Source organism: Globicephala melas, chromosome X (assembly GCF_963455315.2).
Source record: "Globicephala melas chromosome X, mGloMel1.2, whole genome shotgun sequence".
NCBI classification, from domain to species: domain Eukaryota; kingdom Metazoa; phylum Chordata; class Mammalia; order Artiodactyla; family Delphinidae; genus Globicephala; species Globicephala melas.
The window spans coordinates 97,777,191-97,802,223 of NC_083335.1; the positions used below are offsets into that span (position 1 = coordinate 97,777,191).

The 25,033-nt window shown below is 35.4% G+C and overlaps 1 protein-coding gene across 1 annotated transcript in view; it reads left to right on the plus strand.

Annotated features, from left to right (window-relative positions):
• DMD (dystrophin) overlaps window positions 1-25,033 on the plus strand; it is a 2,243,521-nt gene that overhangs the window by 459,296 nt on the left and 1,759,192 nt on the right. Inside the window, exons 3-4 of the mRNA XM_060293058.2 lie at window positions 19,209-19,301; window positions 20,733-20,810. Coding sequence (XP_060149041.1) covers window positions 19,209-19,301; window positions 20,733-20,810 — 171 coding nt within the window. The remainder of the gene's footprint in view (window positions 1-19,208; window positions 19,302-20,732; window positions 20,811-25,033) is intronic.

Here is a 25,033-nt window from a genome sequence, read left to right on the forward strand (position 1 = left end):
TTTTTTTTTACCTTATTAAAGTTCTTCTTGTGCTTTCAAGTTTTGATTACAGTACCTGGTATGTATATACATACCAAATTTTAAAGCAGTCACTTTTTTTTTAAACATCTTTATTGGAGTATAATTTCTTTACAAAGGTGTGTTAGTTTCTGCTGTATAACAAAGTGAATCAGTTATGCATATACATATGTTCCCATATCTCTTCCCTCTTGCATCTCCCTCCCTCCCATCCTCCCAATCCCACCCCTCTAGGAGGTCACAAAGCACAGAGCTAATCTCCCTGTGCTATGCAGCTGCTTCCCCCAGCTATCTATTTTATATGTCCATGCCACTCTCTCACTTCGTCCCAGCTTACCCTTCTGCCTCCCCGTGTCCTCAAGTCCATTCTCTACTTCTGCGTCTTTATTCCCGTCCTTCCCCTAGTTTCTTCAGAACCCTTTTTTTTTTTATTTTTAGATTCCATATATATCTGTTAGCATACAGTATTTGTTTTTCTTTTTCTGACTTACTTCACTCTGTATGACAGACTCTAGGTCCATCTACCTCTCTACAAATAACTCAATTTCATTTCTTTTTATGGTGGAGTAATATTCCATTGTATATATGTGCCACATCTTCTTTATCCATTCATCTGTCGATGGAGACGTAGGTTTCTTCCATGTCCTGGCTATTGTAAATAGGGCTGCAGTGAACATTGTGGTACATGACTCCTTATGAATTATGGTTTTCTCAGGGTATATGCCCAGTAGTGGGATTGCTGGGTCGTATGGTAGTTCTATTTGTAGTTTTTTTAAGGAACCTCCATACTGTTCTCCATAGTGGCTGTATCAATTTACATTCCCACCAACAGAAAGCAATCCCTTTTAAGGCTTTGAATAACACTTGTTCTCGATTTACAAACTAATATACTACCTTAAGTATTTTGTATGGCATGTTAAGCAATGTTAAGAAGTTGAAAAAAATTACATGGAACAGAGTTATCCTATAAAATCCTTATTAGCATGCTTAATACAAAGCCTGTTAGTTCTCCATCACTTAAAAACTGGAAAGTTCACAAAGATGGGTAGAATCTGAGGTGATTTCTAAGTCCTTCTTGTGTCATGGATCCCTTAAGCAGTCTAATGAATGCTATGGGCCCCTTCTTAGAATAGTCTTTGTAAATATGTAATAAAATGTACATGAAGTTGCAAAGAAAACCAATTGTATTGAAATACAATTATCAAAATATTAAATAAATTTGTGGCATACTAATAGGTATGACTCTTTTTTAATGCACTAATTAACAAGATGTAGAAGAGGGTTTAATGGTCATTGTCATTTCCAAATAGTGATGAGTATAAGCCAGGTATGGAGGTATTTGCAGCAGGTATCATGTGATGTAAAACTCTGATTGTTATTTGTGACAAAATCTCAAGTACTGCTAATAATGTTTAATTGCCTAAAATCATACAGAAAGAAAATGACAGATTTATTTTAGATATTACAGAAAATAAAGATGTAATTTTTTTCCTATCTAACTTCAGGGACCCCATGAAATCATGAACCTCCTTCCCTTGTCCCTGTGGGGATCAGGCTGAGAGCCTCCCTGAGTTTAGTCCTTTCCTTTTATTTCATAGCAGCTATATAACCTATTATGATTCCATTTCTATTTCTACTTTTGGGAAGCCCAAGGATAAGTTTTTGCTAATTGGTAGTAGCTATTCTTAGCTTATACCGTTTTATTATATTTCCATCTTTTCTCCTAGCCTTCTTTAGACTCTAGACAAAAAGTAGGAGAATATGAGTGCTGAGAATGTCCTGAGAGAATAACCAGTTTAACCCACTTCATTTTCATAGGAAGAATGAATGCTCAGACAGGTGCCTTGATGTACTCAAGGTTACACAATCAGTGAAAGAGCTGCACCTAGGACAGTTGTTCAAAATGTAATCCATGTTACACTTGCATCAGAATCACCTGGAAATCTGTATTTTTTAACAGGCTCATCTAGGTGATTCTGATATATACTAAAGTCTGAGAAACAGAGGCCTGAGTTAAGAATGCCTGGTTTTGGAAGTTGGTTCTTTGCAACTAAAGCATGCTGCCTGCTTGATATGTATAAATGAATAGGAGAGAAGATGAATCAAAATCACACAAAAACTGGTAGCCAGTAATCTCAGGTGCCCACATTTAGGGATCAGTTTTTAAGAGAAGAAGAGGTACTCATTCCCTTGCAACTGGAAGGAAGGGGGAAGGATTGCATAATGGAATGTCATGCGTCCTGAGGACCCAGAGGGCAGGGTTATATGAGCACTTCAGCAGTTACACAGGACTTGAAAAGGAAACTAAAAGAATGGAAGACCAGGGCTTCCCTGGTGGCACAGTGGTTGAGAGTCCGCCTGCCAATGCAGGGGACGCGGTTTCGTGCCCCGGTCCGGGAAGATCCCACATGCCGCGGAGCGGCTGGGCCCGTGAGCCATGGCCACTGAGCCTGCGTGTCTGGAGCCTGTGCTCCGCAACGGGAGAGGCCACAACAGTGAGAGGCTGGCGTACCGCAAAAAAAAAAAAAAAAAGAATGGAAGACTGGATGAAATCAAGACTGATAATTGATAAGGCAAGTATGATGGACAGTTGAGGGAGGGAGGGAGAGAGATTGGACTGATGCTGAGGTCATAGTTACCACTAAGACAAGTTGAGTTAAAGAGGACTGGATTTAGGCACTGGGGTCTCCCCAATGCCTGTCTTATCCTCCTTCACATCTTCTCACAACTACCAGAGAGATCTTTATAAAATGCAAATTAGATCATATCCCTCCTCTCCCCATCAAAGCCTTTCCGTTACATTTATCTATTTTTATTTACTTTTTAATTGAAGTATAGTTGATGCACAATATTATATGTTACAGGTGTACAATGTAGTGATTCACAGTTTTTAAAGTTTATACTCCATTTATAGTTGTTATAAAATATTGGCTCTATTCCCTCTGTCATACAATATATCCTTGTAGATTATTTTATACTTAGTAGTTTGTACCTCTCAATTCCCTACCCCTAAATTACCCTTTCCCCCTTCCCTCTCCCCACTGATAACCACTAGTTTGTTCTCTATATCCGTGAGTCTGTTTCTTTTTTGTTATGTTCATCAGTTATTTTTTAGATTCCACATATAAGTGATATCCCTTGCATTTTGAATAACATCTGTACCACGGCTGACCCCTTATCCCTCTTTGGCTACTAACTTCATTTAGCACCACTCTCCCTATTTCCCTTTGTGCATATTGTTCCCCCTCTATAATTCTCTTTCCACCTCCCTTCTTCAAGAGTCTGGCTCTATCTCATCTTTTAGATCTTACCTTGAATGTCACCCTCTCAGAAAGAAGTTCTTATCTATGTAGCTTGGACCTATAATTCTCTTTCTGATAACCCTATTTTTGTCTTAGCACTTGAAATCTTATAATCTATAATCTTACATTTATTTATTTACTTACTTATATACTCATTTCTTATTCCTCTCCCAGGGGAGACAGTAAGCTCCAGAAATGTAGAAACTAGATCATTGTCCACCCAAACCTCATGTGATATCATACTGTAGATACTCAATAAATATTTGTTGAATTTTAAAGCGAGAAGAGAAGTTTCAAGAATAATAGATTGTGATTAGAGGGAGTTGTTTGTGATCCATGAGGTAGAATAATTCAAGGTGGATGAGGAGGCATGAATTGGCCATGTGTTTGGATGCAAAGTGATGATCAAAGCATTGGAACTTAGCAGGCCAAAGAGTTATGAGGTAAAGCCATTAAATATTATTATGGTCAACAGCATGTTGGTCATGATAGCATGTCAACCTCTAAGTTTCAAGGGGCTTATATCACATCCAGTTATCAGGGGTCATAGGTCCATAGTCATCCTTACTTGAAGTCTTCTGCTGATGCAGTTAGTTTATGCTGTTTGTTCTTGCCTGTTAGCCTCTATGCCCAGATCACCACCAGAGATGACTGAAGTCCTGTCAAGCCCTCAGCTATCATGTCCTTTTTTTTGTCCCCTTCTTACCAATTGAGGCATGTCTCAAGTGTCCCAGGGCATCCCTTCAGCCTTACCTGCTTTGACACTTGACTCATCGTTGCTGTTGCCTTTTCTACTGCACTGGTGCTATAGAGATGGGGGGTGGAGGGAGGACTCTCTGATCTCCCAGTGCATATGCTAACAAGCCAGGCACAGGTCTTCTCAGATCTGGGATTGTCCCCAACATATGTAGGTTTTCTGGGACTTCAACTCAGAGCAGGAGAGGGATAATGGAGTCCTTCTCAGAAACTCACGATAAAGGCTATCTGTCTTATTCACCATAATCCATTTCAATCCTGTCCTTTTTCCAGCTGTTAAACTTTATCTCCTTTGGGATGAGGCCCACTTGCTTCTATATACAGTTTTCCCAACTCTTTTATTTATGGGATAGATAATATGTCATTGTACTCAACATTCTGAGGATTTTGCAATGCACAGCTCTGATTTTTGCCATAGATTTCAGATGTTATGTAGAAACATAATATTTAAGCCTTTGTGTCTTTTTCTTTTCATGGTAACAAACTTATACTTGGGGAAGTACACATGTATAGATTCCAAGAGTTGGGGCAAAGCACCAGCTAATATGTCAAAATATCAACCTGCCACATGATCTTAAATATGAGGTATGTCTTGGTCTCTCCAAGCTGCTATAAAAAAAGTACTAGAGACTGGGTGGCTTATGAACAACAGAAAAATTTTTCTGATAGTTCTGGAGAGTTCTGGAAGTCCAAGATCAGGGTGCCAGCATGATTAGGTTCTGGTGAAGGTCTTCTTGTTGTATCCTCACATGGTGAAAGGGGCTAGGGAGCTCTGTGGGGCCTCCTTCATAAGGGCACTAATCTCATTTATGAGGGCTCCAGCCTCATGACTTTTAAAGCACCTCCCAAAGGCCCTACCTCCTAATACCATCACACTGGGTATTAGTATTTCAACATATGAATTTGGATGGCACACAAAAATTTAAATCATAGCAAGGGGAAAATGGAGGTAAGCCTTTAACCTGTTATGATTGCAGGTAAATTAAAATGAAGATTAAATTCTAAGTAAGAAGAGCTTGTGGTGGGGTAACTGAGACTGAGGGCATAAAGGCAACTCTTCAAAATACTTTAGGGTTTCAGAAGACACTGAGGAAAGAGTTAGAAGGTAGACTGATGGTGAGGGTGAGAGGAAAAATGGACCAAGATAGAAAAGAATAAATATATGGAGAAAAGTATGAAAAAAAGATTGCAGATTGGAGGAGGGTGGTTCTGTCCAGAGTTGGAATTGAAGTTTATAGCAATGAACCAAGGAAAAGGCATTTTCAAAATGATAGGATATGGTATGAAGAATCTTCAAAACATTGACCAAGCAAGCACACAAACAAACAAAAAACAATGGGGCTGGGCTCCATTATTGATTAGATTCTGGTTACAACTGGCAATTTTGTTCAATGGGATTCTGGGTGTTGTTATGACGGTCTCATCCCAGGTGTGCATGTTAGCCGTTGACAAGCTGTAGCATTTATTACTGCCTTTAGGTTTTGTAAAAGTGTGGATATTATGTTTCTGCATCATTTTGTTTTGTTTCTCATTTTGATTATTATTGACATATGTTGTCTATTATGTATCTCTTGAGCAAGTATTTATCCTTAAAACCTTAGAATTGCTATTCTTCTTCAGTTCATAATGGATCATGCATAAAAATACAAGAAGATTGCAGCACTTTACCATGGCTGTTTTTCCCGTATTAAGCCCAGTTGGTTTTTAAAGACTAATTTGTGGTCTAATTGATTTTAGCCACTACAGATTACATTAAAGAAGGCAAAGTCCATTTTAATAATCATGTATACTTTTTTTTTTTTTTTTTTTTGCGGTACTCAGGCCTCTCACTGTTGTGGCCTCTCCTGTTGCGGAGCACAGGCTCCGGATGCACAGGCTCAGCGGCCATGGCTCACGAGCCCAGCTGCTCTGAGGCATGTGGGATCTTCCCGGACTGGGGCACGAACCCGTGTCCCCTGCATCGGCAGGCAGACTCTCAACCACTGCGCCACCAGAGAAGCCCGATCATGTATACTTTTAAGTGCCTCAAAGGAGCTCTTAAGATTGGCTTACGAGTAATTGAAGTGTTATAAAAGATGATGCCTGTTTTGTGAACTAAAACAGATAACAATATTTAGTATTCTGTATTATTTTTTCTACACATTCATTAATGAATCAATTCCTGTTGATTTATTTACTCATGGATTGCCCACATAATTATATTAGGGATAAAATAAGAAATGGGAAGAATTATCAAAAGTTGATGAACATAAATATCAAAGAATAGGCTTTTGATAAATTAGCTTCTAAATCCTTCTGAAAACAATCATACCATGCTCAGTATATTCCATAAAATGAGGAAGTCAGGATAATTCCCAGTGCTACATGATGATAAATACCTAGAGGGTCGACTATGATTTGCAAACTCCCAAATTGGCTAGATTTGAAGAGTCATCATTTCATCTTAGACACAGGCACATTTTAGTTTCTGATCCTTATAATACAGTCTAAGATAAACATGACTGTGAGCCCTAATGGAACCACAGTTGGAAGGACGCCAGTACAAGAATCTGTTTTTAATAGAATATGCATGCAGGCTTCACCATGATGCCTTCTTTTTTTTCAAAGTTTTTTTTTTTAGATTTTGTTATGCAGGGAAATGTTTATCATATGAGGTTTAAAAAAATAAACAAAAAACAAGAAAGTGGGGTAGGGATGAAGATATAGGCTTCAGAGTTAGAGGAAATAGATTTGAATCTGAGTTTAAACACCTTGGTGAATTTACTTAAGACTACTGAATCTTAATATCCTCATGTCTAAAAAGGTAGAAACAATACCTTTCTCACTAATTTCTTCTAATATCAAACAGAATAAGTTTGACACTGATCATAAAATTCTTAGCACATCTTGGTTTAATTAAGAAACACTCAAAAATGGCACCTTGGTTGATGAAGGAGGAGAACAGGGAATGAAGGAGGAAGATGAGAAGAAGAAGAGGAAGACAAAGAAGAAGAGAAAGACTAGAAATATAAGATAATTCAAGTTTGAAAAAAATGTGCTTATATATGAATAGAAAAATAACTGTGCAATAATATAGTTGACACTGGTTGAGTGGTGAGATTATACCTTTTATTTCTTTGTAATATTTTTCTGTATATCTTTTTTTTATAAAGTACATTCACTGGTTTTAAAATCAGAGGGAGCCATTTTTAAAACCAATTAAAATTATTTTTTTCTATTTTAAATTTAAGTTTATGTTTAAACCTCCATCTCAAATCGTACAGTCCAACTTCAATAATAGATTGCTAATGCATTCCCAGTAGTATTTAAATTTAAGAGACTGAGAAAGTTCATTCAACTAGGTGACATATGTTGATAAGTTTTGGTATTCTTTTTTTTTTTTTGAAATAGATCTTTATTGGAGTATAATTGCTTCACAGTACTGTGTTACTTTCTGTTGTACACCAAAGTGAATCAGCCATATGCATACATATGTCCCCATATCCCCTCCCTCTTGAGCCTCCCTACCATCCTCTCTATCCCATCCCTGTAGATCATCGCAAAGCACCGAGCTGATCTCCCTGTGCTATGCTGCTGCTTCCTACTAGCTAATTATTTTACATTCGGTAGTGTATATATGTCTATGCTACTTTCACTTTGCCGCAGCTTCCCCCTCCCACCCCGTGTCCTCAAGTCCATTCTCTATGTCTACATCTTTATTCCTGCCCTGCAGCTAGGTTCATCAGTACCATTTTTTTTCTTTTTTTTTAGATTCCATATATATGCATTAGCATACGGTATTTGTTTTTCTCTTTCTGACTTACTTCACTCTGTGTGACAGACTCTAGGTCCATCCACCGCACTACAAATAACTCAATTTCGTTGTTATTTTTTTTATGGCTGAGTAATATTCCATTGTATATATGTGCCACATCTTCTTTATCTATTCATCTGTAGATGGACACTTAGGTTGCTTCCATGTCGTGGATATTGTAAATAGTTCTGCAGTGAACATTGTGGTACATGTCTCTTTTTGAATTATGGTTTTCTCAGGGTATATGCCCAGTAGTGGGATTGCTGGGTCATATGGTAGTTCTATTTTTAGTTTTTAAGGAACCTCCATACTGTTCTCCATAGTGGCTGTATCGATTTACATTCCCACCAACAGTGCAGGAGGGTTCCCTATTCACCACACCCTTTCTAGCATTTATTGTTTCTAGATTTTTTGATAATGGCCATTCTGTCTGTTGTGAGGTGATACCACATTGTAGTGTGGATTTGCATTTCTCTAATAATTAGTGATGTTGAGCATCTATTCATGTGCCTCTTGGGTATTCTTTATTTTTAAAATCTGGTAATTCTTATATTTTTAAGCCAAGATAGTTTGTTTCCTTTTTGCTCAATAGTATTTTTGGACAGTTGCTGTGTTCATAAAATAAAACATTTTGCACAGCAGTATTTTATAATGAGGAAATGTTTGGTATTGATAAAAATGAATTACTAAATTAGGCGCCTTTTACAATGAAGTCATGTATTAGTAGAAAAGTCCTGGTATAAAACTTCTATTTAAAGAGCTATTAAACTGTTTTTTCGATTTTTGAAATAAACAGGTGCCTATTAAGATTTTCTAGTTAATGTACAAGACAATTTAAAATTTTTCTCAGAAGCTTTGGGAGGAAAGTGTCAAACCTAACTACTTGCCTTGGCTATTATTCAGCTTAACTTATTTAAAAGTGTATTATTCTAGAGACACTAACCAAAGGTGACAGTTTAATTCAGAGAGAATTCTATTGGATTCATTATTTTTATTTTGAAAACATCTGAATGATAAACTGATACAAATTAGAACTTATAATGAAGAAAATTAGATAAACAGGAATTTTTATCTAAAGTGACAGCAGAGTAAAAAATCTATCAAACAGGAGAATGAAACAGTCTTCCTTTTTTTAACTTCTCATAAGATTCAAGTGAACTTCAAATGAGCATGTTGAGCAAGAAACACAATCTTTGTTTTTTTTACAACGTATAGCTACCACAAAAGAGTTTTAAAAAACCCTACATTTTATTAAAGGTAGTATTGTAAATCTTAAGATTGACACTGTTTTTTTTTTAAATTGCTCCATGAAGCTGAGAATTTTTTAAAATAGGGCTTTGTTGAACTTTTTATTTTTTATTTTTTTTGCAAGATGGAATCGAAGGAGCTCTGTAGAGTATATTGACTGTGCTTTTTTCCAGATCATTCATTGAGTCAGATCTCTACAGATAATGTTTTTTGGTCCATTTCAACTTCAGCAGTGAAATGTTTTCTAGCTTGGAGTTCTTCTGCACAAAGGGCTCCTTTAAAAATATTCCATAAATAATTTATCAGTCTTTATAATACAGTTTAATTTTTCAGACTTCTTCTCCTGTATAGAAACAAACATTCATATATGAACATGTATCAATTCACTATTGCTATGTAACAAGCTACCTTGAAACTCAGTAGGTTAAAACCACAAGTATTTATTATTCTTTCAGCTCTTCAGATCAGCCAGCAAGTTCTTCAGATCTCTCCTGGGATTATTCATGTGTCTCTAGCTAGCTGTGGTTCGACCAGGTGGCTGTGCTGATCTTGGCTAAGCTCTCTCACATGTCTGGTTGTCAGCCAGTCTGGGACTAGTGGTGTAACTTGGTTCTGCTTCACATGTCTCACCTTCCAGTTATCTGGCTAAGGGATGTTCTTATGATGAAGGGGGAGGCATGACCAAGAGAGCAAAAGTGTTCAAGCCTTTGTGAGGCCTACATTTGGAAGTAGAACAACATAACTTCCACTGCATTCTATTGGCCAGACCAAGGCAATGGCCAGTCCAGATTCCAGAGGTAGAGAAGTAGAAACCACCTCCTCGTGAAAGGAGCAGCAAAGTCCTGCTGCAAAGGGCATGGATTCAGGAAAGGATGAAATAGTTGGCCCAGTTTTGTGTTTAATCTACCACAGATTGTGACCTCTGCTTCTGCAAAAAGAAGTTCCAGTGGAAAGGTAGATAACTGCTTAGAGTTTTAAGGAGCTCATATTTATAATTTAGAGCAGTTGCTCCTGAACTAAATGACTCCCTTGTCAAGTAATATTTCCACACAAGAATAGTTCTCTTGAGTTATTAGGACTCCAAAATTCACCTCTGAACAATGTCTATATTGGCCGTTCCTAAATAAGGTTAACTACCTTAAGACATCGGTCTAAATATTAATGTGGAAAATACGGTAAACACTTCAAAATTACATACCTTGTTCAAAAGAATGAAAACAAATGACCATTAAATATTTGCTTAAGCTCCTTTAGGTTGGCAGACCAAGCCCCCTTTGTTGTGGTGTCTCATACATCTCAAGTCTCATCATCTCCCATCACTCCATATACCCTGTGTTCTAAGACCTGATTTTTCATGGTTTAATGTAATTTAATTTATCCGAATCTTAGCATCTGAAATGTCCCTCTGCTTGGCATTCTTCTCCTCTTTTCACATCTCCTTGTTAGTTGCCTATTCAATGTTGTAAATTCAGTTCTAGGATTTCTGCTTCTCTTATCTTCTCAAGTGAAGATGACATCTCTTATTTGTGTTGGCACCATGCTTACACCACCACTATTGATAGGGTTATAATACAGTGCTATACATATCTTTGCTTAACTGCACACATCCTTCATAGATTGTGACTAAAGCTGAAAAAACAACGGCAGTATCTTTTTTACCTTTTATCTTCCCAGTTATTCCCAGTATTGAGCACAATAAAAAGTAGTTGAATAATAGCTGTCACATTTAATTGAATAACTTACTCTCCCTCCTTTGACACACGAGGAAAACAAACAAATTACTAAATCATTTATCCAAATTCACACAGCTGGGAAAAGTTAGAATTGCAATGAAATGAAGGCCTATTTGACCCCAAGTGCTACATTCTTTAACATGTAACTGCATGAATCTCACATGGAAGACTTTCAATAAGTACTTGGCATGTATGAGTGGATCTCTCAAGAAATAACTGCACTAAAAACATGAGTAAAGCTTTTCCTTCTATTTACTATTATTCAATCCTATTCAGTTTTAAGAATTATATTTATTATATGTTGATTTATAGCCTCCTAAGTTTTTAGTGTGTGGGGCAATTGCTTTTGTGTTTTAATTTAATTACATTAAAAAGCCAGATTTTCTATATACCTTTGAGTGAGTTCTGCATGTTAAAAATTTGTTTTAGTCTCTAGAACAATATTTACTGGATTCATCGAGGCATCCCCCTAAAGAGTGATATAACAATAGAAATTTAAGACATTGAAGAATTTTTCTAATGTACATATGTAGAATTATCACTGTTATCACCCTTCAGTTACTAATTCAACGTAAAATTAGAAGCAATTTTGTTTGTAGGTTATATAACTGTATCTGACCTTCAGAAACCTCAGGGGAAAGAAAAGAATAAATTAGTTAAATTATCCTTATTTTATTGAACGACATTATGAAAATACACAAGTAAAACTTATCTAATACTGACCCTGAAAGGCATTGTCATCAAAGAGTGCCAGCTCAAACAGCAGTTACAAAGTAGAGAATGGTTAATAAATCTGGAAATATACCACCTATGTTTGGATTCATATCTACCACTTATGTGCTGTTACTTAGTTCTCTATGTCTCAAGTTGTGTCATCTGTAAAATGGGATTGATTTTAATTGATTGTTATAAGAATTAATTAAAATAGTCCATGTACAGTGCACAGAAATGTGGCTGACTTAAACTAAACACTGAATGTTTATTATGCATGTCATTACAAAATATATGAGGTTGAATCATGTGAAATTGCCAGTTTTCAATCACATTTGACTGCAGAATTTAAAATTTCATATGGTTCAACCTATCAGAAGGGAATAAAGGTATAATGGGGACAGAAGCTCTTATTTAAATATTCCAGCCTATGTGACTTTTTTCCTTTCTGTGTGTTTCCTGTTCCCTTGATTTTGCACTGTTTATTGGCAGACCCACCTCATAAGCATGGGAGAAGAGAGAATGAATAGCCCAAGGCTGACTTTCTAGTAGGTAGGGGCAGGGAACGATTAGGAAGAGGCTGTCTTGTCACATAATTGTCCACACGCAATTGCACTGCAATGTATTTGAGAAATTTTAAGAATATTAATTTTATAAATAAAATTTACATTTATTAACTAAAGGCATGTACAGATATCTTTTGACCATAGAGTCTCATTCCATAGGATCTGAACAAGTCTGAATAGTTCTTTCTCCCTCTGCATTTTGAGGGAAGCTAAGTGCTAATGGTTGGCATTTCTCTAGTGAGTGTGCCCATTGTGTCACAATATTTTCTTTCTTTCTGAAGAATCATAGTGGTATTTAGATGCTTTGAAATGAAGTGCTTCATCTTGCAAACCTTATACTGTACTTCTTCTGTTGCAGAAGCCTTTACTGGGATAGAATATAACCAATCTCCATTCCCCTCCCTGGCTATCTCAAGCTTAAATCTTATACCTTTGTGATTCAATAAAAACTGAATTTAACTTTCATAATTTTAAATTTATAGGGGGTATTTAAAGGTGATATAACAGAATTAGCTACAATCATGGTTTATAAGGTTTCTACATGTTTTAAAATAGCTATTTGTGAATTATATTAACATTATAACTAGAAATACAAGATAAAAATTACATATAAGTTTACTAATTTTTGTTTCAGGATAACTGGTAATTGAATTAGTACTGATCTATCTAATTTACAGGTGAGAAAACACAGGCCTGGGTTAAGAATTCAGTTTTATTACAAACCATATTAAATGTAGACCTGATCAGGCAACAAACCGTGCTGACTCTTGGTTAAGCACATATTACTTGGGGTTTTATAATAGACCATTTACAGATAATGACTTGATTTCCATTAACCATTGTTGTGGCTGCTGTTGAAAGTTCTAATGTGCAATCTGGTTGAATCTCTTCTTGTATACGTAATAGTGTAACATACACACACATTGGGTCCTAGTGACTATGTTTTATAAAGAGTTACTGCCAAATAACACTTCATATCTGGAGAGACTGTAAAACTATTATATTATCTAACTTAGCTCTTGAGCACTTCTTAGCTCCAAGGAATAACTTGGATTTTTTTAAAACATTATCTTTGCAGCCCAGATTTTAGTGCTATTTCTGGTACATAGAAGTTTTAAAATATTTGATGCTCAGGAACAATGAATAATATATGTTAATTTTCATCTGTTAAAGCCTGCTAAACATTCCAGTACTTTGATACCCCTATTATAGGAGAGAAAGTGTCCCAGTGATACATTTGGGTCTTTAAAACAACATTACCAGAGATAAAAATAATATAGGCAGTTTGGGGAGAAGCACTGGGGCCTTCATTTATTTTCTGACATGGGCATCCCTGACATTGATACTGTGGATCAAGGGAATTGTTTTCCCTGTCTAGGGTGTTGAATGCCTTTGGTTTATCCCTCTGGGACCACTCTCTGCCCTTCTCTTCCCTGGGAGGCTGACCTCTGTGGATGATATCAGCAGACTCCCTTGATCTCTGGCTTCCAGTTGGTTTTGGCTCTTGGGAGCATTTACAGGAGATCAGAGGAAGGGAGGAAAGAAATATCAGGGCAGTTATTTACCACAAGATAGCTGCATTCATCACCAAAATATCAAAGCTCATGTCAGGTGACTCTCTCGACTCTCTCTTTGTTCATGGACCAATAACCACTCTCTTTCTCTTTTTTCCTATGTGTCTAGGAGTGATAATTGCAGTTCTCTATTACCAGTTTTGGTGGTTTCTTTATACCCTGCCCTCACCTTTTTAAGTTGTTCCCTATTAACTCTCCTCAAGTTAGCCAAGTCCTGCTAGGATCCTGGCACCCTCAAAGGAGAGTCCTACTCTCTATTTCCAGGTGATGACATTTAACGAAAGGGGGAAATGGGAAATGTGATTAGGGTTTATGGAGCATTTCCTATGCCAGGAAACATTCTGGACACCTTATATTTATTAACTCATTTAATCCCCATACCAATACTTTGAAGTTGACCCCTTCTGTTACTTTGAGCCAAAAATTCCAAGGAAATTTTGGAAAATATGGATTATTAGGGTTAAACATTTGGAATAAATTCATGATGGCTAACATTTATTGAGTATATCTTAGAGCAAAGTACTATTCCAAATGCATTTAAATCTTCACAGCATCACCACAAGCTAGGTAATACTACATCCTTGTTTTACAGTTGATAAAAGGTAAGACCCAGAGAGATTAAGTTACTTGCTCATATCACACACATGAAATATGGCAGAGCTGGGATTTGAACCAAGGAATTCTGGGGCAGAGAGAATATTCTTACTCATTGTATTGTAGTACTTCCCTGTGCTTTGTAAAACATATTTCATCACTGCAACTTTTCTTTTCTTTCCAAATTCTCTCTTCCTAAACCATAAGTCTTTCAATTATTAGTTTCCTAAAATGAGACACTAAACCAGCCTTATTCTTCTGTTTTTAAGAGATTCCTTTCAAGGCAAAACTAATCTATGGTGTTAAAAGTCAGTAGAGTAGTCATTCTTGAAAGGGCTAGTACACAGAAGTGGGTGTGAGGAAGCTCTGAGGATGCTGATCATATTCTTTTTCACCATGGGGGTGATGATGATATGAATTTCTTCAGTCTGTGAACATTCACTGAGCTAACGTCAATAAAATTATCTTATGAAATACTTTTTACAACCCGTGCTTAAGAAAACAATCATCTATGAAAACTGCCTATTTATATTACAGTGGATTGCATTATTTTTATGGGAGCTGGTCAGCAGGATTTACCAATAAGTTTGGAATCAAATTTGCTCTCCTCTTTGGTGTTTTTCTTGCTCTTGGTGTTTCTAATAGCTAAAGATTCAGAATCACAGGGAAGTATCTTGATTTTCTCAGCAACACGGATGTCCAGAGGCTGACTTTTCTACCACCAGAAGGCCATGTTAAATTATTCCTGTGCTCTTCAAGTTTCTTTTAGTGCAACATGGTATTGATCTCTGTGTATTTACGGATTAAAAGATTGACACAACTCTGAAGAGTCAGAAACTATTTAAATATTTTTCAATTCATTTCTGTCCCTTGCTCAATTTTTTTACGTCGATTTTTTCACTTTGTTTATGCCAGTTACCAATCAACCTGTCTAAGTTTCTTTTTGAACACTATCTGTAAAAAAAAATAAATTGATATAAATGTAGAATTTCTTTATATCATCCTGACAATGATCTGGAAGGATTGCTGTCTCATTTTATGGTCCTTTCATCTTGATATTTGGGTTAGCAAGGAAGAATTCAATATGTAAGTGAATGTAAGAAACTGCTAAGTAATACCAAAAGTTCACTTTTTAAAGAAAATATTAGTCAGGAAAGGGATTGAAGATAGAGAGCCACAGGGTCATATGACCCAAGGCACATTTAATGTTTTATGTGTCTCATAAAATAATTTTCATACACTTGAAAAGAAAGCCATTAAAGATAGGGAATTTTTAAAGAAATAATACTGTTTTCATGAAGTGTCACTTGCAGCAAAAAGGCATAGTAGCTGTCTTTCATAGGAGATAAAAAGAGAGGAAAACAGAAGAAGATTTAATGAAAAGTAAGCAAAAGAACAACAAAAAGATAAAGAGCTTGAAGATAAACAGCTCTGAGTGTTTCCCCTTTGCCATCCACATGTACTAGTATTAGTAATTGAATATGGAAGGACACCTTCCCTCCTTGACTTTCACTCTTACAGGGGTACCAAACTAAGAGAAAACAGAACACATTGTATCTGAGCTCTGTATTTTCTGGTAGATTCAATAATTAAGCATAATTGTATTTATGTCTAATATTTGGCCAAAGAAAAAGAAGCCAAGGAATAGTAGAATAAAACAGAAAAAAGCTTTCTATATTTATTGAGTACCTACTATTTGCCAAGTCTGTACAGCATACCTACACTGTTTCAGAGGCTTAAGACTGATGTGCTATTATTTCAGTCCCCATTCTGTTGATACTAATGAATAAATTGTTCCTCAGAAAGACTAAGTCACTTGCCGGAGACAATGCAGCTAGTGAATAGGAGACTCGGGTTCGAAAAATCAGCTATTTCTGCCTCAGAAACGTGTGCTACTTTTGCTACATCATACCTATAGTGCTATGGAATGAGGAGTTGAATCTAGGAAAGAAATGAAAACCATTCCAGAGAAAAGAGAGTTTTTGCTTTCTCTAGGATATTCATAGTCCAGGAGGTATAAGACTAAACACCTGAACATCCATGAAGTTACAGGCTAAATATTGTACATTTCATTGAGCATCAATTTAATTAGACCATAGGAGGGGAATTTTCAGTCAAAGTGCTTGAAATTACTTTTAAGTTAAACATGCATTAAGAGAGGAAGACAAAATCTCCATGAATTCTTAACATAAAACATATGCTTTCATAGAAATTTTGAACCTGCAGTCACTATGTACTTTACACTGCCAGGCTCCGGGGCAAATAAATTCAGTCTCGTCTGTTGAAAGTTGCTTTACTGGAACATTTTGAGAGGCACCCTGTTAGAGATTGTGGTGGATATAACAAATATAAGTTGGATTTCAGTTGCGATACTTTAATACAGCATTGATTGCATGAGTTTGAAAGTTATATATGATACCGAAAACCGTCTTTTTCTCTATCACCTCACTGCTTTCTAGGTGCCCCAACTAGATGTGCGCTCTGATTAGTCTGCAGTCCTTCCCTCCCTCTCTATTTTGTTTGATTCCAGTTTAAAAGGGAGAATTATAAAATATCAATACCTCGTCTGTGTGTATAAGTTTGTATCAAAGCAAGATCCTGTTTGCCTTCTTGACCTTTGTTTAAGCTCCTTGCCCAAAAGCATAAGCTTTCTAGTCCTCATATCTTGGATGCTAGATGATCCTTATGGCCTTGGGGTTCATGCTTTATTCTTTGCCTCTAGACTTACTCCTTTCCAAGTCCCAGCCCTTCTCCTTGAATGAACATTTTACCGCCCACATCCCTCCTGGTTTGCCAGACTTTATTATCTGTCTATCTATCTGCCTATCTAGATATATATTTTTAATAACAGCAAGTATTTCTGTCAACTAACTATATTTTATTTTCTTCAAAACCTGACACATTTCAGTGTGCACTATTGTTTTTGTCCATAAGTTTAGAAGCTACTCACTTCTCAAATGCATCTGTAAAATTTTGCTCCTGGAAAACAAAACAAAACAAAACAAAATAGCATTTTCAAGGCATTGTTGACCTTCAACCAATTTGAAAATGAAATCTTAATATTATCCCCCAAATGCCAAGTTATTCCGGGTTATATATGAGGTTCTTGACAGAATTATTATAAAGCCCACATTCATTTTCTTTACTTATTAATAGAAAGCTTTCCTTATTTCATAAGAATGGCACTGTTGTTTTAAGATCTACCTGTACATTATATATACTAAAAGTGCTTTTTAAAAGTTCTAGTATCTTAGTGTTTTGTCATTTCTTTTCCCCTGAAATTTTTAATTAGAACTATTCAAGTAGAATTTAAAAAGAATAACTTACAGTTATCTTTGTCAAAGCACATATGTGGTTTGATTTCCAAAGCCTGGCATGGAGGGACTGGTGGACTTCTTGCAGGGGTCAGTGTTATCGTTAATTGAAGCACCTAGGCTCTATCCGGACTTGTCTTGGACATGGCTACCTGGCTGTAGGGAGAGCCTGAATCCTCTGTCTTCAATCTTAGAAGCTTCAGAGATGTCTTTTGCCTGGAAACGAGGACTCTTCTTGAGCTGTGTGAAATATAAAGTTTGTGTGTGATCAAAGGAGTAGATGAGAAGAGCCCAATCACCCAAGGCTAATGTTAGACCCATCACCCGACATTTTGAGGGAAGTATTTCCTGATCCCCAGACTATGGGAATTCCCATGGTTATGTGCTCCTGGGTTCCTTTTACTGCCTCTCTGTAGCATTACCTTTTAGGAATATTTGTGTTCCCTGCTCGACTCAAAGTTCCACAAGGGCTGGGGTCATATCCATCTCATTTACTAGTGCATGCGCTAGCACCTAGCCCAGGTTTATTGGTGCTCAATAAGCATCTGTCATTGATAAAGTAGGGCTTTCTTGATAACTTGGGTGATGAAAGAGTTGTGAATGATTTCATACGAAGGGATTGTAGGCTTTGAACCAGAAAAAGAAGATATTTGGGGGTATGACAGAAGAAATAAAATATTTGAAAGATAATCAAATGGAAGGAGGAAAAGGCCAAGGAAGCAGCTTGATAAAATAGAAAGAACAAGAGCCCCAGGAGTTAGACAGATCTGGGCCAAAATCTTGGTTTTATCGTCTTCTTGTTTTGTCTCTTTGTCTCTGTTTCATCTGTAGGACTCTTTGTCTCTGTTTCATCTGTAGGATGAGTATACTAATGCTAACGTCACAAAAATTACAAAATCAATTCATTCAGTGGAGTGTTTCTCATGAATAGTCACTCCAAAAATGTTAGATGTTATTAGTGGCTATTGTTTTCCCTCAGTATGATTCTCAAGTAAAGAAGTGAGAAAAAGAGATGAAAAGCTTTCACCGACATATTTCAACTTAATTTAAATAATACCTTTCTAAAATTTGAACCATCCAATATGAGACTGGATCATTCTGAGGCAGCATGTAAAATGTATATGCGCAGAAAGCATGTTTTATGAGTGAAGGATGGTGAACCCTCTATGATTATGCATTCTGTTTCCAAGTACACAAAATGGTTAAATCTTATGTACCCACCCAGGGCAAATTGTTTGTGATCTTTGTTTCTTTGTGTGTTTACTTCTCCCCAAACAGTGCCCAACTGCCTGATAATTTAAACAATTTTTCTCTCCTTTATAGGATCAGCATTCAAAAAGTTGAGTTAATTAGATCCATTAGACTATAGATCTCCAACTCTTGTTATTGAGAAAAATATTTAAATAGATTTGGCCGAATGATTATTTACTGGTTTTTGTTTTTTACTTGGAGGTTCTCTTTTCATCTATCACCCTTGGCAGATTAAGAATTAGATACATTAAATATTCTTAAACATAGCTTTAAATTTTAAAAGGCGTATTCGTAGAAATGGATCACTGGAAGCATGCTTTCTTTAATTGGGTATGTTTCTTATTTCAGTTTGGGAAGCAGCACATAGAAAACCTCTTCAGTGACCTGCAGGATGGGAGACGCCTCCTAGACCTTCTTGAAGGCCTGACAGGGCAAAGACTGGTATGTGACTTACAGTATTTATAAGGAACTTCACATTAACCTCAGAAGAATTCCAGACCAGAAACAGACTCAGCATAGTTTTATGAGATCCAGTAAAATTAGTTAATTTACTAATTACTGATTTAAGTAGCAGTACAGGACCTATTCCTGAAAAAAACAGCCTTGCAATATTATTTTTGTTTTGGCATCTTCTATCATATGCAGAACAAGAAGGTGAAATTTTCAATAATATAATTTATATTATTTAATAGATATTATTCTCTATTATTATTTGGTATCTTTGTTAGTGGCTGTCTTTATAAGGCTTTTATACATAATGACCTTTTAAGTTTAACTTTTAACTTTATTTAGTCTTTTGTCTTTTTTTCTTCCAGTTTTATTGAGATATAATTGACATACAGCACTGTACAAGTTTAAGGTGTACACCATAATGATGTGACTTATAAACATCATGAAATGATTATCACAATAAGTTTAGCGAACACCCATCATCTCATATAACATTAAAGAAATAGAAAAAAATCTATTTTTTCTTGTGATGAGAACGCTTAGGATTTAAGAACACTTAATATGAGATATGGAAAATGGGGAGTTGCTGTTCAACAGGTATAAAGTTTCTGTCCTGCAAGATGAATAAATTCCAGAGGCCTGCTGTACAATATTGTGCCTATACTTAACAGCATTGTATTGTGTAGTTAAAATTGTTTTAGGAGGGTAGATCTCATTTTAGGAGTAAATACTTGAGGCATCATAATGGTAGACTTTCTAAAACTCCACAACTGAATGAATTAATCCATGTATTGTAATACACTATGCAAATGTTAGTTTAAAAATTACAGGACAAGATAAGACTTTTGGGGATTGAAGGTGAGGGTTAGAAAACCAAAGATGATTGAGGTTTTGAGCTTCAGTGACTAAGACAATTAAGGTAATATTGCCAGAAATAGTTTCCGTTAAGCCTATTTGGGATTATAGAATTTTGCTAGGCTCAAATCTCTTTTAAACTTTCCTAAAAGGTGTGGGAATTGACTCACTTATCTATCTTACTAGCAAATGTCCTTATGCATGCTGATGTTTCTCTTCGTGGTCATGCAACTGAGGTGTAGAATGAAGGAGAGATGGTAACCAAACTCTTTTGTGAAGAAAAAAAAATTCTACCAGTTTTCTTGAGGAGTGGCTGATTCATGCTATAAGGAGTTTCTTCATGCTATAAGAAACTGATTCATGCTATAAGGAGTTTCTCCATGCTATAAGAAACTCCTATGACAAGGATAATTAACCTGAAGCACTTAAATTCATTATATTAATGCCTCACAACCTGTGATCATTTAAAAGATTCCAATTTAGAAGTGAAATATATCAATTATTCCATTTCTGGTAGATTGTCCTTCTCTCCCCTGGGCAGTCAACATTGTTTCATTTTGTTTTCAGCCAAAAGAAAAAGGATCCACAAGAGTTCATGCCCTGAACAATGTCAACAAGGCACTACAGGTCTTGCAGAAAAATAATGTAAGTGGAGCCCTGGACAGAGTCTGGATACCATGAGACAGCATGCTTAATGTTTGAGTGAGGGCTTTGGCCCTAAAAACAGAGAAAGCATTTCAAGTTGTCTCATAAGTCAAAGCAGTTACCATTGAGAGCGCATGTTCTAGTTCATGTGCATCTGCTAATGTGATTCAGGAAGTAAATGCATGCATCCACAGGGGGGCAGGGAATGGTGTGAACCAGACCTGATTGGCCACTTTGTGTTGTTTTTAGATTTTACATAATGCAGTTATATTTGGTGGCCAAATTAAGTCCTGTGGTAAACTCAGCTCCTTACAGCAGTGTTCGTGAAACAAATGGCTTTTAATAGGCTATTATTTTTTTTGTATAAAGTGGGTTCACACATGATGATAAAGTTTGTTTGAATTAAGCCAACATTTATTAGATAACACATCCAAGTATGAAAGTTACACAGAAAACTCAGTATTTCAACTCAGCATAAGAGTTGCAAATTTGTTTTCTATTCTTATGTTTGATTAAGTTTAACTAGAAGAAAATATATGTGTGGTATTAGAAAAAGTCAACAATCGTACGTAAACAAGTGTGTAGATGAAAGGAGTTCTTGTCTCCTCAGGGTGACTTTGAGATTCCTCCCCTCTCTCATGATATTGGAGGCAGCCCTCCTTTCTTATCAACTTCCTACAATCTTTCTAATTAACCAATGCATTTACTGGCTTTTTTGGTAACTTCCTAATTACACTACATCTCTCTTTCAAGGATAAATTCAAATAATTGATCATATACTATTAAAATAACCATAATTAGTGATAGATTAGTAATGATGTATACTCCCCCAAATATTGCTCAGCTCATCTAGCAGGGAGAGGACATCATTCTGGAAATGGAAGTGAAAGTTGTGTAGTAATCGGTCAGTTTTATGAAAGGTTACTATCATATTTAACCTATAAAAATTATTTTACAGAAGTTTTATATATTTTTATTATTTTCCTGCAGTGATTAACTCTATATTTGCAAATTTTCTGCAGCAGAATAAGATAATCTATGGAATGTTTGCCTTATTAACAGTCCTATAGAACCTTTTTATAAACTTTTTTTTGAAGTATAGTTGATTTCCAATGTCATGTTAACTTCTGCTGTACAGCAAAGTGTTTCACTTATAAATATATATATTTGTTTTCACATTCTTTTCCATTATGGTTTATCACAGAATATTGAATATAGTTCCCTGTGCTATACAGTAGGATCTTGTTGTTTATCCATCCTGTATATACTAGTTTGCACCTGCTAATCCCAAACTCCCAATCTTTCCCTCCTCCAGCCCCATCCCCTTGGCAACAAGTCTGTTCTCTATATCTGTGAGTTTGTTTCTCTTTCGTAGCTGTGTTCGTTTGTGTCGTACATATCTTAGATTCCACATATACGTGATATCATATGGTATTTGTCTTTCTCTTTCTGACTTCACTTAGAATGATAATCTCTAGGTCCACCCATGTTGCTGCAAATGGCAGTATTTCATCCTATAGAACATTTTGAAAGATCAGTAGCATATAAATTAAGAAAACATTTTAACAATATTAGGAACTTAGACAAAGAAAATGTCTTTTTAAATATCAATTCCTCGTATTCCATTACAAAATATAAGAGCAAGGAAAACAGCAGAAAACTCAAAGAATTATTAGATTTAATCTAGTTGAAGAAATTGATCTCTTCCAAGCAAGAAAATGTCAAAACATAGGCTGTTGGATCTCCTCTAAAGTAGTGGATTAATGAAACTGTAGTGTTTTTTTTTTTTTGATAAGAGTTTTGTTTTTTCACATACTGATTATAGATTATGAATTTTGGGGTTTTTTGTATATATTATAATTATTAATTTTATAATTTTCAATATAGGACCAGAAGAAATTCTGGCAATAAAAAGAAAAAAACATAAAATAAAATCCCTGTGACTTTGGGAATAACCATATATTTCTTAGATGTGAAAACAAAGGCATGATGCAAAAACAGAAAAAATTAACTTGAACTTCATTAAAATTATGAGTTGTTCTTATGTTCTGGATATGAGTCCTTTGTTTATTTTATGTATTGCAAATATATTTTCCTTCTCTGTGGATTAAAATTTTAACTCACTTTATCTTTTGATAAAGAGAAGTTCTTCATTGTGATGTAGTTCATTTTTATAAACTTTCACTTTATAATTATGTGTCCTGTTTAAGAAATATTTGCCTGCTGAAAGCCATTATGGTATTACATTTTGCTTTTATCCATATAAGCTTTATTATTTTACCATTTGAATTTGGATCTATATTTCACCTGGAAATGATTGATTATTGTATATGATATGAGGAATGGGTTAAGATTCAGCTTATTTTTTTCACTTGGAATCTGAACGACAACATCACTTATTAAAAAGAATGTTGCTTGCCCATTGTTCTCTAGTACTAAGTGTGTCATAAAAATTTTTCAGTACATTTGTAGTTTTATTTCTGGACTTAAGTTCACTTCCATTGTTCTGTTTGTCTATACATCATGAGTACCATGCCATGTGGAATACTGCCGTTTTATAATGCATCTCGTTATCTGGTGAACTTTTACCACTTTTTTCTTGTTCAGTATTTTCTTGGCTATATTAGCCCTTTGTATTTCTAGGTTCATTTTACAATCATCTTTTTAATTTCCACATAAACCTTCTTTGGAATATGATCAACATTGAGTTAAATCTATAGATCAGTTTGGGAAGAATTGACATCTTTACACTATTGAGTATATTAGGTGTCTCCTATGATTTTCCTCTATACTTTATTTAATTTTAGGTTTTATAAAATGAGAAAAAGAAATCCAATGGAAAAAATGGACAATGAACTTGAACGGAAACTTCACAAAAGAGGATGTTCAGAAGTTCAAGAATAATATGAAAGTGTGTTTAACCTCACCAATAATTGGGGAAATTACAATTACAATGAGATACCAATACAAATTCACAAAAATGGTTGAAATTAGACTTATAATGCTAAGTGTAGATGAGGGTATGGAATAACTTGAACTCTCACAACTAACTGGTAGAAATGTAATTCAGACAGCCATTGAAAATAGTTTGGCATTATATACTAAATGTGATAAAAATGTGCATTTCTTGTGACCCAACAATTTCATTCCTTAGCATATAATAGACATACATTTCTATGTTTGCCAAAAAATTCATATATATATAATATTATTTTATATATATGAAAGAGTGTTCATAGTAGCTTCATTTGTAATAGCCAAAATTAGAATGAAAGTAAGCAAATGATAGTGACACACAGTACATAAGATAGATCAATTTCCGGAAAGAGAAAAAAGTGAGACACAAAAGTGTATCTACTGTAATTTCGTTTAATTAAATTTCAAGAATAGGCAGAATGCTTCCATGAGTTTAAAAGTCAGAAGAATGGTTAGATTTTAAAATGCAGGATGAAATCTTCAGAGATGTTGAAGCTTTCCATGTTTTGACCTGGTGGTCGTTATACAGGTGCATTTGCTTTGAGAATACTTATCAAGCTGTACACTCAAGTATATTTTCTGTATGTAGGCTATCAATTTTTTAAAAAAAAGTTTAATAAGAGGAATGTAGGAAGGGAAAGTAAAACTGATCTTGCAACCTGCCAAACTCCAAATTATGGCCATATTTATCTATCTGAACATAGACCGTGTATTTTATTATGAAATTGTTTAATAAAATGTGATAAGTGAATATACAAAATTAGAATGTGATTAATGCAATATATGGATCTTTTCTCAGGAGGTTATATTTCTTACTGAAAATAGAAAATCTTGATAAAATTCCAATGTTTTAGCAGGCGAAGACTCTCGAATGAGGGTTAAATTGGACAAGGAGTCCTTCAAAAGAAAATTTCCACAAAGCTCCCATTTGAGCCAGGGCCCTAATGGGGAATGACATATAATTGAGGTCTCTGTATTAAAGGACAGAATCTCAAGTAAAACATTCTCCAGTGTAAACCAAAACCTTGAGTGAAATAACCTTTACCTGAGCTAGCCCCAGGCCAAAAGACACAGAATACAAATGCTCAAAAGTAAATGTATTATCATTTTATACTTCCCATTATTTTGTAATAAAAGAAAGCAGAAAAGAAATGGAAAATATCCCAAGGGACATGTTTTTTACTCTCTGATTATTAGCATAAAGAATAAACACAGAAAGAGAACGTTCAAAAACAGGATATTTTCCT